Here is a 17730-nt window from a genome sequence, read left to right as displayed (position 1 = left end):
ATGTGTGTGTGTGTAAATGGAAATTTAAAAAACTACTTTTTTCATTTAGACAAAATTCAATTCAATTAATGTACCAAGAAATTCCTCTTATTATTCATACTTGTTATATTTTTACATTACTTGGAAATCCAACCCAAGCATTTTTTTGCACATTTAATTATTTTAACTTTGTGAGTTGGAAATACGAAAAAAAAAATGTTTTAAAAGAGCTGGAAGCTAAAAAAAAAAAAAAACCACACTGATATCAGATGAGTTACAAGTTATCATTTTTTTTAATGTCCTTTTTTTCTTAATAAATACAAAGTGTTATGCCGCTCGAACGCCGCATCTTTACAAAGCCGTCAAGAAACTCCCGCGAAAGCAAAAAAAAAAAAAAAAAAAAGTTTATCGACGTCGTGCGAGCCGGACAGGAGAGAGAGAGAGAGAGGAGAGAGAGAGAGAGAGAGCGTCAGCTAAGTTCTATGCCGTTATTATTATTAACAACAACAAAAATAATGATGACAACAATCAAAACTTTTGACGTCTGCGTTGAGCCGCTTTGTTCCGTTGCGCTTGATTGTATAGAAACAAAAATGGTACGAAAACAGTTCATCGTTTTGCCTGCCGGCATTATTAATAAAGCTTATCGATTTTAGTGGTTTCGATTAATAAAAATTGTCCCTTAATGTCGTATGTTTTTCCTTCTATTTTTTTACAGGCGGAAGGAAAGTACAAGAAATGCAAAAAAAAAAAAAAAAATCAGCAATAATGTGAGAAAGCAGTCAGTATGGTAAATAAAAACAAAACAAAAAAGACAAATAATGAAGTACAGACTTCCTCCACGCTCTCTGTCGCCCCCTAACGACGCGTCGACAAATTACATCACCAGATTCTGCACCAATTCAATAATTCTCTCCTAATTCTAATTTGAAATGGATTTGCACAAAAAGAAAAAGAAAAATGGTGGTCCACAGGGGCAGTGCCCCGCTAGACTCAGATGATGGCGCTGTGGTGAAAAAAAATATAGCCGAAGCTGTTCACACGAGGGGCAACTCTTGCATTGCCCCATCAGATCAATTTTTTTTTAAAACATCCAACGCAAATTTTTCCCAACAATGGAAATTTTTCACATGGGGCAAATGTTACACTGCCCCACCACCGCGTGAAAAATGCACAAAAGTCACCGTAATGTGTGAGAAACTTGTCTGTTTGGTTAAAAAAAAAAAAAATCTAATAAAAATAGAGGAAAAACAGAAAAAATGATGCAGAAGCTTCTTCCACGCTCTCTGTCGCCCCCTAACGACGCATCCACAAATTACATCACCAGACTGCACCAATTTAATAATTCTCTCCTAATTCTAATTTGAAATGGATTTGCACCAAAAAAGAAAAAGAAAAATGGTGGTCGACAGGGGCAGCAGGGGCGGTGCCCCGCTAGACTCAGAAGATGGCGCTGTGGTGAAAAAAATATTGCCGAAGCTGTTCGCACGTGGGGGAAAATTTTGAATTGCCCCACCAGATCCATTTTTATTTTTTTAAATCCAACCCAACACAAATTTTTCCCAGCAATGGAAATTTTTCACATGGGGCAAACGTTACACTGCCCCACCACCGCGTGAAAAACGCCTAAAATTCACCGAAATGTGTGAGAAAGTTGTGTGTTTGGTTAAGGAGGAAAGAGAAAAAAATGATGCAGAAGCTTCCTCCGTGCTCTCTATCACCCCCTAGCGATGCCCCTACACACTACACCATCACCAGTTCCAACTAATCCAGATTTAAAAAAAAAAACAAAAAAAATATTGACAGTGGTGCAGCAAACAAAGAAATGGGATTAAATGAGATGTTTTTGTTGTTTGTTTGTTTGTTTGTTTTTACCGATTTAACAAGACACTTCGGGGGCCTTGAGCATGCCCTGGTCCACGGCGGGGGCGGGGGCGGCGTCGGGGGCCGGGGGGTGGCCCCGCTGGTGCTCGGCCGTGTGGGAGCGCGAGCGGTTGCCCTCGTTGGTGTGGGAGCGCGAGCGGTTGCCCTCGTGGGTGTGCGAGCGCGAGCGCGAACCCTCGAAGGACGTCACGCTGGAGCCCGACGCCGTGCGCGAGCGCAGCAGGCGGGTCATGCTGGCCGACGGCACTGCGGCGACAAAAACCACAGCGGACATTTTGATACGCGATCGAAATGGCTTTGCTCGCTTGGAGAACATTTTCTTGTCGGGGCAGATCTTAAACCGCCCCACCGGATCCTGTCGATTGTATTTCATTTTTTTCATGCCACAAAAATTTCCAGGCAAATTTCTGTCTCATTGGTTTGGATTTTACATTCCCTCCAGGTGTTAGTCATGCCCCACAAAATTGAGAGATTTTTTTGGGGGGCGTGCCCCACCGGATACAGCGGATGGCAGTATGGACTGCAAAAAAAAAAAAAATAATAATAATTTTACGACAAAATTTGGCCTCGCAAATGGAGATTTGGCATTTTGTGGCAAGTGTTATGAAAATCGTGGCCAAAAGAGGGCAGTAGAGTATTAGAAAAAAAAAAAAGTACTCACTGTATCCCATGCCCTGGATGAAGTACTTGAACGCCTCTGTCAGCTTTCCCGGCTGCACAAAAGCAAATATGCAGTAATTAATCACGTGGTTTATCATTATTTCAATAATTTTTTTTTCTGACATTAGCTTGAGTGGAAATTGCATGATTCATATTAATGTAATGACTATTCAAATAAAAACAACGCTACTGAAATTTAATTTTAAACATTGAAATTATCGGGGTTGAAAAATTCCATCTATTTTCCGAGCTGCTTATATCCTCACAAGGGTTGCCTATCCCGGCTAGCTTTAGGCAAAAGGCTGTCGGTGGTATCCCGAAATGGTCGCCAACCAGTCACGCGAAACAAATCGTCAGCGTCACTGGGCGGGAATCGAACCCACGGAGCCAGGCCAGTCTGACACGACATCCTATGCGACCCGGTTGCAAATTGGCGTAAAATGAATAAATTTGAATGTAAGTGTAAGGGGAGTGTCTTGGTTTTATTTTTGGACGGCGGCGCGGCGCCTCAGTTGGTAAACCTCCCAATTGTGAGGACCCGGGTTCGATCCCGCCCCCGCCTATGTGGAGTTTGCACATTGTCCCCGTGCCCGCGCGGCTTTTCTCCGCCCACTCGTGATCGGTTGGCGACCGGTTCAGGGCGTAACCCCGCCTCCTGCCCGTCGACGGCCGGGATCGGCCCCAGCACTGCCTTGCGACCCTCGTGAGGATAAGCGGCAAAGAAAACGGATGGATGGAATATAAGTGATAGCAACGTTTATTATTATTTTTAAAAATGTATCATTGTGTGACATGCAGTACTCAAAATCCTCCAACAGGGGTCAGCAAATCACAACCATTGCAAGGTAAGTCGACTTTTACGTTACTGTTGTTCTTTTATTATTATTCTGATTATTTTCCACTTTAATTTCACGTTTATTTCACCAGGAAAATGTCAAATCTCATAACACGGGTTTTTATTTACGGCGTCATACGCACCTGGTCAACCTGGGGCATCCCCCCACAGTCGGCCATCTGCACCGAAAAAAAAAAACAATGAGATATGAGATGCCATACACAAATTGCGCTCGGCCCGCGCCACACAAAGCCGGCCAGGAGGAACGACCAAAGCCATTAACGAGATGACGCCGGTTTCTCCGCAGCGCCATTAAAGGCCACATCAGCTTTGGCCGCCACGCACGCTCGAGCGGCCGTCGACCATTTGGGCCGGGCCAGAGGTCGTCGCAAGTAGGTCGCGCCCGGCCGGCGGGCAGATTGGGCACGGGCGCCGGTTAATGTGTCACCAGGTGAGCACACACACAAGCGCGGCAAGCCGTGATGTTTCCGTGACGACGACAAGTAGCCCGGCGGTCTCACCTTAAGCAGGGTCGCTTTCGTGGGGTCCAGTTTGGTGTTGCACTCCACCTGCGCCGACAAAATCACGGTGAGATTTCACCCGACCGAGGTGGCTGCGTCGCGTTTGGGGCGGGGATTCGAGTCGGCGGGTTTCAAGATGGTTTTGGCCTTTTGGGAAGTTTTAGCTTTCCAACGAGGGTTAAGGTTTCAAAATTAGGGTTGCCAACAGGGCTAAGGGTTTCAGACCGGGTTTAAGGTTCCCAAAGTAAGGACTGGAAATTCGCATCAGGGGTCCAATCAAGAGTTTCAAATCGGGGACTCAGATTCGGCAGTTTGACTACCAAATGAGGCTACCAAGACAGATTCGGGTTTTCGTCCAAGGTTAAGGTCTCAAGCCAGGTTAAGGTCAACTGGTTTCAGTTTTTATGACTCACAACGGCGTCCACGGCAGGCGAGTTGTCCCCTACCACCAGGAGGGAAGGACACCTAGGGTCAAAGTTCACAAATGAGCGATTCGGCAAAATAAAAGCAAAAACGGCCGCTAGCGGACGGCGACGACTCACTTGACGGTTCTGACGTTGCTTCCCGGGACGGGCCTCTCGATCTCCAGGTCCCGCCGACTTGGAGGGAACAAAAACGCAAAAAAAAAAAAAAAAAAATCAAAAATCTGGTCCCGCGCAACAAACAACAAGGACGCTAAATTCCCAGCCGACGAGCCTTCACCTTTCGTAGGCCTTGATGAAGAGCTGCAGGTTGAACTGGTTCATGTCCTTGATGATGTGGTGGCGGTACGTGGCCACCAAGTCCTGGTTGTGCTGGATCTCCTCCTGCGGGCAGGCCGTTAGCATCCGTCAGCGCTGACGGACAAAAACACTCGAAGCTAGCGTGGCGCTAACCTTTCCGAAGAGGTGGCTGATGACCATGTCGGGCAAGGCGTGGGTCCAGCCGCTGATCTGGCGTCAGAGCGAATCTTTTAGATCGAGATCTATGTTTGAAAAATAGATATTTGGGCGTTTGGTACCTTGTGCGCAGCCCAGTCCATCCAGCCTTCGGCACACGGGTTGATGTTGATCAGCACCAGGCCTTCCGTCATTTTCGGGTAATCAAGCTAACGCGCATAAAAACACCGATCACCTTAGATCAGACTAGAGCGGGTTCCGGAATGTTTCAGGCTAATCTGTTCTCGTGATTTTAATTGCATTTAAGATTTCTAGGATTGCAAGAATTCAAATTTGCTGCCACAAATTCTGCTTGCTAGTGCGGATTTTGGCATTCAATAAAAAATTTTACATTTTGGTGTGGTAGTTGAGATTTTTGCATTTAGGGTGTTGAGTTCCAATGCCAGCACCAATAGATATATATGTTTTTTTAAATATTTATTTATTTATTTATTTACATTCAAATTATTTTGGCTAGCATCGGAGATTTCGCACCAGGGGGCAAGTCTTGCGCTCCCCAACCCGATTCAGGAGATTTTTAAATTTTTTTTAAATTTAATAATTTAGTATCAGGGGCAAGTGTTGCCCTGCCCCATCCGGCCCAGTAGATGGCGCTGTGATGAAGATTTGTGAGGTTTAAAAAAAAATTTGAACCATGTCCCACAAATTGTGCTCAGTAGTGTGGATTTTTGCATTCGTGATGCAAATCAAAAGTAAAAAATGGAAAAAAAAACATTGGTGAGGTAGTTGACATTTTTGTATTTCGGGTGTTGAGTTCCAAAACATTTATTATTATTATTATTATTATTTTCAGTGAGCCTCACCCATTTTAGCCAGCATCGGAGTCTTGCGGTGCTCAACATAATGCAGGATTTTCCTTTTTGAAATCATCTCCATAAGTTCTGCTATGCAATGGCTATTTAGCATCAGGGGCAAGTGTTACCCTGCCCCATCCAGCCCAGTAGATGGCGCTGTGACGACGATTTGTGAAGGTTTGAGTGCGATTAAGGCTTTTTTTTTTTATTTTTCGAACACATATTCTGTAGATTGCGCATTAATATTTGTGTCCCCCTCCCCCAAAAAATAATAATTCAAACCAACAAAGTACACTTGATTTCTTTCTTGACCTGATAATTAGCTTTAGCATTAGCGAAGCGCATCTGCATGGCACAGACGCCGGTTTTGCTTCGACGGGATTTTTTTTTTGAGTCGTCGTGGGGGGTCGGCATTTGAAAATATCACATTTTTGTCCACGTTTAGTCAAACATTCCGGAAGAGTTCGGGGTCACTGAGAAAATACGGATCAGCAAAAAAGTGAGATGATGATTGTTTTAAGTGAATTATTAAACCCGACTGAGAGGAAGAAGACGGGGGGGGGGGTTGGCTTACGGCGAATTTGGTCAGCATGTAGGCTCCGGCTCCCATCCCTAATCCAATAACAGACTTTAACCTGTAGCGCACACACGCAGACAAACTGTCAGCGCAACAACAACAACAACAACGACGACGACGACGACGACGACGACGACGACGACGACGACGAGCACCCGAAATGCTTCAGCACCAGCGGGAGCGTCTCGGAGAGTTCGTCCATGGTCGGGTACTCGTAGCTGTTGCGGGGGGGATGAAATAAATTCACAAACATGTCAACATTTCATCTGAAATCAAATTTGACATGATCTTGCAAATATAATTAATGAATTATTCAATAATATAATCAAGCCAATTCGGAATGGAAGGGAAAAATAGCGCAAAACAAAAATGACTACACAAGGATAAATTTGAGACGCCAACGCTTTCTCTGCGAGCTGGAGTAAGATTTATTTTTTATTATTTTTTTTTAAAAAAGGGAATGTATCATAAAAACGTTTTCATAAAAATGGGGACGTTTTACAAACTGCACATTGGACAAAAAGCTAGACGTGTAAAAAAAAAAATATATATATATATATATATATACAGTACTGTATTTTAAAAACAACCTTTGCGGGTAAAGAAATGCGTTTTGGAATTTAAAAATCATCACAATAATATTAATAATAATAATAAATAAAAAAAGAATAATATTTTGCGTCAATTATTTCTAGATCCCCTGCTAAAACGCGGAAGGGGTTTAGGTCAGGAAGGGCGTCCGGCGTAAAACTGCGGCAAACAAATGCGCTGCGGCGACCCCGAACGGGACAAGCCGAAAGAAAAACAAACATCGACGCGCAAATTGGATTTCAAAATGAACAGGAAAAAAATTTACCGTATGCAACGGAACACACACACAAAAAAAAAGTGAAAATGTCAGTTCGTAAAATAGATCACAAATCAAAATATAGAATACAATCTCGAAAAGCAACAAATATGATATGATTTTTTTTTTTTAATTAAAGTAAAAATTAATCGCAGTGATGGGGGGGGAGAAAAGGGGTCACCGCTTTGGCTCGGGGCCGCCGAACGCGGCCCGAATCGGCTCACCCGTCGAGATTTTTGGGCCGTGCGTCGGGCTCACCCGGTGGAAAAAGTGTTGGCGCCCTCGTGTTGCCCGAGGGCGTCCACGTGGCACACGGCGAAGTGGTTGAGGATCTCCGCCATGTCCTCGTGGCTGAACAGCGAATCCCAGCACGTTTTGTCTGCGGGGGGGGGGGGAGGGGAGGGGCACATCCACGCCGTCAGTGGAAGGAAGTTGCGGGGGGGGGGGGGGGGGTGTTAAGCGGACTTACGGTTCAGTCCGATGTCGTGGAAGGTGAGGATGGCGGGCCGCTCCCCTTTGGGGACCCCCCGCATGGTGCAGTGGAGTCTTCCGTAGGGGGTCTCCACGTCATGCTCCTTTTTTTTTTTTTTGGGGGGGGGGGGGGGGGGAGACACACAAAAACAAAAGCCACCGTCCCTCAGTCGAAAACAGGAACAGGAAAACAACTCACGGGTTTGGCGGAGGGGGAAAAAAAATTGATGAGCATGAGCGGCCACTCGAGGTCGGCGGGGAAATAAACGAAAATATTTGAATGTTGGGTTAAAACAGGTCATCATTTTTTCTGAATTTCAATATATTTTTTTGTATTTCATTATTTGAAATATTTACAATTTTTACTCTTTTTTTTTTAAACTAATAGAATTAATTTAATCCAAATTTTAAAAATGTGCTAAATGAATTTAAAGTCCAATGAAAAAAAAAAAAAGGTAGAGCAAAATAAAAAAATTCTCTATAAATTTCAAGAAAATTAAAGAGATACTACAATTTTTCATTACATATAAAATTAAACAATGACAGCCAGTGAAGGAAAATAATGTAGGGATAATTTAGAAAATCCAAATTTTGTGATTTAAAAAAAAAAAAAAAAATTCTAAAAGCGACAATAAAAATATAATCAGTTCAAGTTGCGGTCCCCCGTCCAGTCGAAGTTAGCCGGGACGGGCTCCAAAACCTCCGTGACTCTTGTGAGGATAAGCATCTTTGAAAATGGGTGTAGCTAATAACGTGAGCGTGAGAACAGCAGACCCACGTTATAACCAAATCACAATTATCAATTATTATCGTCACGGCCCGACTGTAGCCATATTCAAATTCCTGATTTGGCAAACCGGTTCCTTCCAACCGCTCCGCATTTCTGCCGACACCGCCGGCAAAACCGCCTCAACGTTCATCCTGGCCAAAAAAAATAAAAAAAATCCAACCGAATCCCGCCCGACGGACTTACGGCGACTTCGTCAGTGACGATCATCTCCACGTCGGAATCGTCCAGAACCATTTTTTTTGCTTTGTTTTTGCTCGGAACGCACGTGCGGCGGGGGAAACCTGAAATCCGGGTGAAGTTTCCGAAGCGCCGGCTCAGCGCTTTTATAAACGCTGAGCCCGATAAGCCCCCCGTGACCTCCCATGGTGCCTTGCAACCCGGTCAAAACAAGCTAATTCCAGATGGAAAGATCCCTAAATTGGATTGTCGGGACCGGGCGACGGCTTCGCTGGGCTCGGCCAACGCGCCGCACTGGCGCACCGGGGGAACTTTTTACAACGCTTGATGAATATATTCCTCTCGTGGAACACATTTTGTTTCTTTTATCGTGTTAAAGATACAAAAACGACGATGGAATTGTACACTAAACTAACGTAAAGTCGGCAGCGTGTAAAATGACATGAGGGGTACTGCAGGGGTCTAGTCTGCAACCACGCACTTTATAATAAACTAGTCAGTTATTTCAATAAACTACACAAAAATAGTCTAGATTGCATTTTTAAAAAATAATGGAATATATTTTAAATTCCTGATTTTACACATTCAATGTAAATGTTTTTTTTTTTTTTTTTTTTTAAATAATTTTATTTTGGAACCTATTCTCCGTTTTTCCCGGAACACCCGCTAACTCACCTTTATTTATTTATTTTTTTTCAGATTTGCTGCTTATTCACCTTTTCATTTTCCAGATTTGTTTACCTTTGCGTTGCGTCGTAATTGAAAAGTTTATTTAAAAAAAAAGTCATTTGTATAAATATAGAATTGACTCAAATAAATTATTTTTCAAAATCTCATTGAAAAAAAAATTGGCAAAATCCAAATCTCGTGCAAAGGAATTCATAATACATTATGATGAGAAAGTAAACATATTTTGAAGCAATTGTCGCTTCTATCTTTTATAAATAAATAGCTGGAAATGAGTGTATGATAATTGATATAATAATCACAATAATCTAATATCCATCCATTTTGTTTGCCGCTTATCCTCACGAGGGTCGCTGGAGCCTATCCCGGCTGTCAACGGGCAGGAGGCAGCGTACACCCTGAACTGGTCGCCAGCTAATCATAATATAATATTATCATATGAACATTTGGTCTTTCGGCTCGTATTTAGTAATTGAGGGCCCAAAAACTGCACGTTTGCGCTTTTCCTACTTTTGTTTTTCATTTTTCATTTTGTGTACGTCCTCCTCCTCCTCCTCCTCCTCCTCCTCTGGGTGACCCTTCCACTCGACGTAAACACAGCGGTCGTCGCCACCCCACCGCAAATCCCGCCCACGCGACACTGGCAGACCGGCACGTACGCCGCCGCCAATCGCGCCGCCGGCGTTCACGTCCAGCTCAACCAACGCAAAACAAACGCGGAAATGGGGCCAACAAATCATAAGAATCAACATAAATCCTTGTTTTTTTTTTTTTTTTGTTCATAAATCACGCAAATGCTGACATTACAAAATATACATATGGATTAGTATAATAGATTTCAATAGATGACAAACCATATTTAATTATAATTCATCCATCCATCCATTTTCTTAGCCCCTTATCCTCACAAGGGTCACAAGGTATTCAATTATAATCAGGGTTCAAATAATTTCATAAAGTACATTGTTGAAAGATATTTCAAGAAAAAATAGATATGTAATATGCAAATAAATGTGTAAAATATGTCAATTTACCATTTTGAAAAATTTTATTATTTACAAAACATCAATGAACCAATTTAATAATAGAAATAATCATCCAGTACAAAAAAATTAACATTGTTATCATATATTACATAGTTGAATATTTTAATATATTATTGAATTATATTATATAACCAGTTTTTTAATCTAATAAAATATTTGGACAATAGATTATTTTACTGCACTTTTTTAAATTAACCATAAACTAATAAATGAATTATTTCAGATGAATAATCAATACTATGAAAAATGAATAAATTAATTTTAACTTGCCAATCATTTAATATCGCAAATAAAACAGAATTTTTTTTTTACAAATTCTGATTATTTCACCTTATTTTAACCACGCGTTTCATCACATCAAATAAATTAATTACAATAAACCAATCAACCTGTTATTGAGATAAATGAACATCAAATAAATAAAAAATAATAAAAAAAAGAAAGCGGGGCTCAAAAAGGACGCATATAACGCAATAATAACGCCGCGGGGTCTTCTTCCAACCCTGATAAATGACACCAGAACTAAATTTAGACGATCGTCTGCATTTGCCAGCGTCAAACCCAAAGCTGACGCGAGAGCCGACCCGATTGGACGCGCGGGAGCAGGCGGACCGAATTAGCCGGGCCCAGATTCGATTTCCGAGCCAAACGAAGTCACCGCACGCGGAGATTTAAAAAAAAAAAAAAAAAAAAACTGAGCGGATGAGCGGCACTGTATTGTTCCGGCCGCTAGATGGCGCCATCCCGGAGGAGGCTCGGCGGGTCATCTGAGAGCTACTAGCGGTGGGCTAAAAAGCGCTAGCGTAGCTCGATAGCGAGCTAATAAACGTCCAGCGTGTGTGCGAGCGTACCTTGATAGCGAGCTGCTGCACCGCCTCCCTCAGGCCCTGCGCCGAAAAAAACAAAAACAAAAATTATTCATCGCAACAAGACAATTAGCTAATCCAAATTATGGGATGGCGAGTCCGACGGCATTGCGACTGGTCAAAGAGCCTCAGCGTGGAAAAACAAAGCCACTCCCCCGACCCCTAAATACATTTTTTTTTTCTCCCCATTTTGACGTTAACATGCTGTATCTTTGTATTACTTCATTTTTAATCTTTTTCTCGTTTAGGTTTCTATTTTACTGTAATTCTTTTCAGGATTTTTTTGGGGTATATATTTTATCCGTACATTATTATTTGTATACAGTATCGCTCAGTACTGTAATTTCCGGCCTACAAGCCGCGACTTTTTTTCACACGCTTTCAACCCTGCGGTTTTTGCGGTGATGCGGATGATTTGTGCATTTTTTTTCCTATCACGGCCGCAAGGTGGCACTCGAGCGGAAAAGACCGGTGGAATATATGTGCCGAGGGAGTGACTTTTACCGGTCCGGCCCTGTTAGCGCCGCGCTAGCGTGTTACTCCCGCGTCTCAGTGATTTTTACCCGTGTATTTTTTTAAACCAGCCTTGTTAGCACTGTGCTAGCTTTAGCATTAGCGCAGCGCTAGCATTAGCGGCGGCGCAAGCCTCGAACTCTCTGTGTGCCGTATTTCTTTATAAATACTTGCGGCTTTTCCACAGCTGCGGCGTATGTACGTACCAAATGGTATTTCCTTTACAAATGTACTAGATGAGGCTGATAACCAGGTGCGCTCTGTAGGCCCAGGAATTTCGGCAGTTTTGTGCATGTGTGGATTTTTGAAAAAAAAAAAAAAAAAAAGACTTTTTGTGTCGAAATCATAACGGCGGTTATGAATACGTACGGGCAGTTCCCTGTCGACCAGCAGAGGTTTGGATTCAACAACGTGGATGTCGTCCATGTCAACGGGCTTCGTGCGTCGCCTGCCGGACAACAAGACAATTTTGGAATTCGTGTCACGGCGTTCAGTTATGATGACATAAATTTGGAATTCAACGACCGGCCCGACCGGCGCGCGCCGCATTCGTGAGCCTTTCGAAAACGTGGGGAAAAGCGAGACTCGTCGGCAGCAGAGTCAACCAAACGGATGACTTCTTCTGCCCTCTGCGTGTCTTCTTTTTTCCTTTTGCACACGTGAAATAAAACTAGCTTGATGCTCGAATGCGCCGCTAAGTATTGTGGGTAGTTTTGGTTCCTTTGACACTACAGTTCGGTTTCGGTCCTCGAACAAATCGGTTTCCGAACGAAAATTTCCGTAAAATCCACTCAAGTAAAAGGTAAGCTACGTTTCTTTCGGCTTGTCCCGCTAGGGGTCGCCACAGCGCGACCTCTCAGATGAACTGGCACAGTTTTTAACGCCGGATACCCTTCCAGTTTTTGCGATTCCTCTTCTGATTTCTTGGGACAAGGTAGGAAAATGTTTTCATAAAAAAAAAAAATTATAATAACTGGTCGGGCTTTTTTGCTATGAGAATACGTTCCCGTAGTTCTGCTAACACGCTAACCGAAGTAACAAAAAAAAACGTCAAATTAGCAAATGCTAATGAAAGAAAATGAATTTTTTTATAGTGGAACCTGAGTTTAAAAGGTAGATTTTGTCCTGTATTAAAACTTGTGGTCTTCTCCATAATTCTGTCACAATATCAATAAAAACATGCTAAAATCCCTGCTAACAATGGCGTTGACGGTAGTCCACAAAGTGACGAGCCGAGTTGTGTTTTCCACTTTCCCAAAATCGCTCAAATATGACAAACGGCGCTTATTAACCTCGCGAGATGCCGTCCATCCTCCCGTTTCTCAAAGAGGTTTTCGGACTTTGTCCTGGACTCCGACCGAAGCGGGTCCGCGGCGACGGCCGCGCGCGCGGAACGACGTTAGCTGCTTTGTCCGCGAATGCTACGTGAGCACAAGAATGCGCCGCTTGCGCGCGTTTGTCCAGTTAATGACTTGTCAAGCTGACACAGCGAGACGTCTCGCACAGGAAGTGGGAAATAGGCTCGCGCATACGCACACGCGCACAAAAGGCACACACTTGCAAACGCACACTGAGAGCGAAGGCCGGGAGACCGGAGCGATCCGGATCGCACAATGGCGACGGGGAGCATCAAACAACAACAACGCCCATTTTTGGGCGGCTGGACTGCGGGGCCTTTGTTGAAAGAGGGAGAGATGAAAGAGGAAGAAGAAGACAGAAGGCGGGGCAGTCACGTGGTAAAAACGCTAACGTTAGCGCCTCGTTCTTGAGGGGACGCTAGCTACTTGCCATGTTGTTGATGTCAAATATTTGTTTGAAAGCCAAATTTCTATACACAAATACATGCTTGTAAAGATTTTATTATTATTATTAGTTTTTTTACTCAATGTTAGCTACCTGTTACAGACCGTTTATAGCACGTCATAATTGGCCGCCATCTTTTTTGATAGGGAAAAAAATGAAATGGACGGTGAAAAGGCCTCTGAAAATGCACCATAACAAAAATAATGACGTGAAAGGCGGGGGGGGGGGGGGGGGGGTCACGTGATAAAAACGCTAACATGTCGTTAGCGCCTTGTTCTTGCTAGCTACTTGTCATGTTGATGATGTTAGCGACTTGATGTCTACATGGCTTCTAATATTTGTTTTTTTAGAGGCAAATTTGTAGAGACAAATACATACTTGTAAAAATTTTATTATTTTTTGATCAATGTTAGCTACCTGTTACAGACTGTTAATAGCATGTCATAATTGGCCGCCATCTTTTCTGACAGGGAAAACAATGAAATGGACGCTGAAAAGGCCTCTAAAAATGCGAAAAAACAAACAAAAATAATGACGTGAAAGTACGAGACCGATCCTGCCGCTCAACAACGTTGCGCCACTTCATCGGGTGACGCCGTTTGAGACGCCGACTCGGAATTTTGGCCCGCGGCAGCCGTTCCGTGCGCTATATGTGGAAAGTCACGCGATCAGAGCGTGGTTCAATTAAAAAAAAAAAAAATAAAATGTCGCCGCCCCGCTGGTCACCCACCACGGGTCGAATTTCCATCACAACGAGCGACTTGTGGTATGGATGTTGGCTACTTACATGTGTTACAAATGTTAGCTAATTGTTGCACAGGTGCTAGCTAATTAGCGTACAGGGACAAAAGCTACTTGTTGCATAAATGGTGTTAGCTAATTCTTCGTTAGCCAAGTACGTGATTTGTTGTTACGACTGTGCAAGACATTAATGGTCAACAGTTTTTGTCTTGACGTTAAAATGCTAGCACGGAGGAATGCGGCTTTGATCCTCACAACTTCCCGCGTGGCATTTTCGACATGTTCCGCACATGTGCCGTCGAAGTCGGACTTACTTTCCCCTCACAGATGTCTTCTCGCGTTACTCGCAGTCTGGCGTCGAGGCCCCGTTTCACGCGCTAAAATGGTAGCGCGGACAAAATGGATGAACTCCGCGGCGCCAAAACCTCCCGTGTGGTCAAATCGAAGGCGTCCGTGTGAATTTTGACATCTTTGTTGTTGTTCTGTTACTGGGAGGGAGGCGTTAAGGGGCCCGGGAGGGGGTTGGGGGGGGGGGTGTGGGGGTCGGCGGCACCGGTTGTTGCACTTTTGATGCCTCTAGCAACCCAGCTCACGTCAAACCGGTCTCTCGGAGCCGTGCGTGTCCCGACTGCTCTGTTCTGTTTTTCGGTGAAAAGAAGTGCTGGCACAGGTCGGGCTTGTTATGCAATTGGGAGAGGAAATGAAGGAGGAGAGAAAAGAGGGGGGCCGGGCGGGGGTAAGGATGGTCCCGAAAATCTCCTGCCTCGCATACAAAGATGAATCTCGATGCGGTGAATTCCGACCGTCCTTTAAAGGAGCGCTAAAAAGGCGGATAGACCAAATTAGCGACGATACGAGTGGCTGTTAGCTAAAGATGTTAGCAACTGCTCATATTCACAATTTTAGTGACGTGTCGTCGTCGCGATGTTAGCTAACGGTGCTAGTGGCTTTTAAACCACTTTGGAATCGCAATTTTAGCTACGTGTTGTCGTCACAATGTTAGCTAACGGTGATAGTGGTTTGTAAATTACTTAGCTAAAGATGTTAGCAACTGCTCATATTCACAATTTTAGTGACGTGTCGTAGTCACAATGTTAGCTAACGGTGATAGTGGCTTGTAAACCACTTTGCTGAAGATGTTAGCAACTGCTCATATTCACAATTTTAACTACATGTTGTCGTCACAATGTTAGCTAACGGTGCTAGTGGTTTGTAAACTACTTAGCTGAATAGTTAGCAACTGCTCATATTCACAATTTTAGCTACGTGTTGTCGTCACAATGTTAGCTAACAGTGCTAGTGGTTTGTAAACTACTTAGCTGAAGATGTTAGCAACTGCTCATATTCTTAACTTTAGCGACGTGTCGTAGTCACAATGTTAGCTAACGGTGCTAGTGGTTTGTAAACTACTTAGCTAAAGATGTTAGCAACTGCTCATATTCACAATTTTAGTGACATGTCGTAGTCACAATGTTAGCTAACGGTGCTAGTGGCTTTTAAGCCACTTAGCTAAGGATGTTAGCAACTGGATTCACAATTTTAGCTACGTGTTGTCGTCACAATGTTAGCTAACGGTGCTAGTGGTTTGTAAACTACTTAGCTAAAGATGTTAGCAACTGCTCATATTCACAATTTTAGTGACGTGTTGCGTCACAATGTTAGCTAACGGTGCTAGGGGTTTGTAAACCACTTAGCCAAAAATGTTAGCAACTGGATTCACATATTTAGCTGAAGCTGTTAGCGACATTGTCACATTCACAAATGTAGCGACGTGTTGTCGCCACGTTAGCCGACGATATTAGCGACTTGTAGCCACAATTTTAGCTCATGCTAGCGACTTTTACGAAGAACGTTTGCCGTTTGTTGCGTAGACGTTTACTGCTTGTCGTATTGGGCATGGAAGCCACTTGTAATACAAAAAATTTTGCTAATTTTTCAGGCGGTGTTTGCAATTTGCTGCGTTAACAATATTAGCAACTCCCCCCCCCCCAACAAGACTTAGATCCGAGGTTGTCGTCCATCTGCAGCGACAATGATTGCTTCCATAATCTTTTCTGACAAACTCGCTTAATCTGTCAAATCCCGAGCTTGTCAAATGTCAACAGAGCCGAAGCGAGCTACGCTAAAATAAGATAAGCCGACGTAGACCTACATTTGTAGAGCGACGGGGGTGGTGGTGGGGGGGGGGGTTTGGTTCAAGAACCACGTTTGATCATAAGAGGAAAAAAAAACGAGGGGCACCGAAACCAGCACCGAAAAGACGAGTTCCCAGCCAAGACGGCCCTGAGGGACCCTGAACGTAACACAGAAAAAAAAATGACACTTTATAGGGTTTAAAAAAAAACAAGGGACCCTGAATGGGCCACAGCAAGGATGAGTTACAAGGACCAAAAGGAGTAAACAAGCCACCCGCAAAAAAAACAAACAAACAAAAAAAAAACTTCATCCTCGCCAAGAATGCAAAATAAAAAGTCTCGTTACGCAACTTGATCATCGAATCATGTGACCAAGGGGTGCTGTCACCCGGTCACGTGGTTTCTCCAGCAATTTCCATCACGGATAATTCGTGTGAGTAAAAGTAAAAGGAAGTGCAAACGACGACTGGAAATGAAAATCACACCTTTTCCCGATTTGAGTGTTGAAATAAAGGATAAATGGAAGAAAAATAGCAAAAAAAATACACAAAAAATCTGATCAAAGAGATAAACGATATTTTTTTTCCCCAACTGTAGAAACCATAAATAAATGTCTACATGCAAATGAAAAAAAATATATATATAAAAGCACACGATGCACTTTCCTTCTTCTTTTTCCACTTTTTCTCATTATGCCGTGAGAGAAACTGAACATACGTGTTCAAATATTTGCTTTTTAAATATGTGAAAAAAAACCTCCATCTGGGGATGGAACGTGAGCTTCGTGCTTTCCTTTTTCATTTTCCGAGAAAAAAAAAAAGAACAAAAAAAAAAAAAACAAGCTCGGACATGTCGTGACCCGTAAATTCGCCGCACGTACACGCGCATCTCCTCCTCCTCCTTGCGTGCACTTGTGAGTTCTTGACCCCCCCCCCCACCAGAAAAACAAAACCAAAAAAAAAAAGCAAAATAAAATTATTCTGCAAGTTTTTCAACTTCCGACTTACCTGCAGATTTCAAAATGTCCCGACGAGGGGCAAAAAGTCCGCAAAAGTCGATTCGAAAAGAGGACTGGGAGGTGTTGCGTTCAGTGACGGCAGCGGGTTTTGTTTACAATGTGCAGGCGGATGTATGAGGGAATTTTATAAAGCCTGGGGAGGGAGGCGGTGAGGTCACGAAGGGGTGGGGTGGGGTGGGGTTGAGTGGGGGCGCAAACTCGGCCCACTTTTCTCGGATTGGGCAACATCTGCCGCGGGGTGTGATCGTGCAACCGAGTGCAACTTCGCACTCGTGGAAAGCCGTCGACCCCCCTGACCCCCCCCAAAAAATTAAATGAAATAAATGTAAAAAAAAACACACACACACACAAAAGTGAGTTTTAAACTCGCACTAGTGCAGCTGTAATGCACAGGGATCGAACTGGCCCGGTACCGGCACGTTGGCAGACGGACGCGGTGTCCGCAAAC

General features: G+C 43.5%; 1 protein-coding gene across 5 annotated transcripts in view; it reads right to left on the bottom strand.

Annotated features, from left to right (window-relative positions):
* ndrg1a (N-myc downstream regulated 1a) overlaps positions 1 to 17408 on the bottom strand; it is a 148851-nt gene extending 131443 nt beyond the window's left edge. The window contains exons 1-16 of one of the 5 annotated variants that reach the window (XM_061822014.1): positions 17272 to 17408; positions 11955 to 12033; positions 11058 to 11093; positions 7505 to 7610; positions 7294 to 7414; positions 6344 to 6406; positions 6186 to 6246; positions 4880 to 4966; positions 4755 to 4811; positions 4582 to 4685; positions 4422 to 4478; positions 4293 to 4344; positions 3880 to 3927; positions 3502 to 3537; positions 2525 to 2576; positions 1830 to 2109 (exon numbers count right to left, since the gene is read on the bottom strand). In XM_061822014.1, the coding sequence (XP_061677998.1) occupies positions 1859 to 2109; positions 2525 to 2576; positions 3502 to 3537; positions 3880 to 3927; positions 4293 to 4344; positions 4422 to 4478; positions 4582 to 4685; positions 4755 to 4811; positions 4880 to 4966; positions 6186 to 6246; positions 6344 to 6406; positions 7294 to 7414; positions 7505 to 7610; positions 11058 to 11093; positions 11955 to 12011 (1188 nt within the window). In that variant the 5' untranslated portion in view covers positions 12012 to 12033; positions 17272 to 17408 and the 3' untranslated portion in view covers positions 1830 to 1858. Of the gene's footprint in view, positions 1 to 674; positions 2110 to 2524; positions 2577 to 3501; positions 3538 to 3879; positions 3928 to 4292; positions 4345 to 4421; positions 4479 to 4581; positions 4686 to 4754; positions 4812 to 4879; positions 4967 to 6185; positions 6247 to 6343; positions 6407 to 7293; positions 7415 to 7504; positions 7611 to 11057; positions 11094 to 11954; positions 12034 to 12877; positions 13042 to 13154; positions 13221 to 14443; positions 14564 to 17271 lie in introns of those variants that run through there. The other 4 variants (XM_061822005.1, XM_061822030.1, XM_061822037.1 and 1 more) reach the window with 4 other exon arrangements.
* Positions 17409 to 17730: the final 322 nt, after the last annotated feature.

This window comes from Syngnathoides biaculeatus, chromosome 1 (genome assembly GCF_019802595.1).
Source record: "Syngnathoides biaculeatus isolate LvHL_M chromosome 1, ASM1980259v1, whole genome shotgun sequence".
Classification (NCBI taxonomy): Eukaryota; Metazoa; Chordata; class Actinopteri; order Syngnathiformes; family Syngnathidae; genus Syngnathoides; species Syngnathoides biaculeatus.
This window is presented reverse-complemented; position numbering and strand designations above follow the sequence as displayed.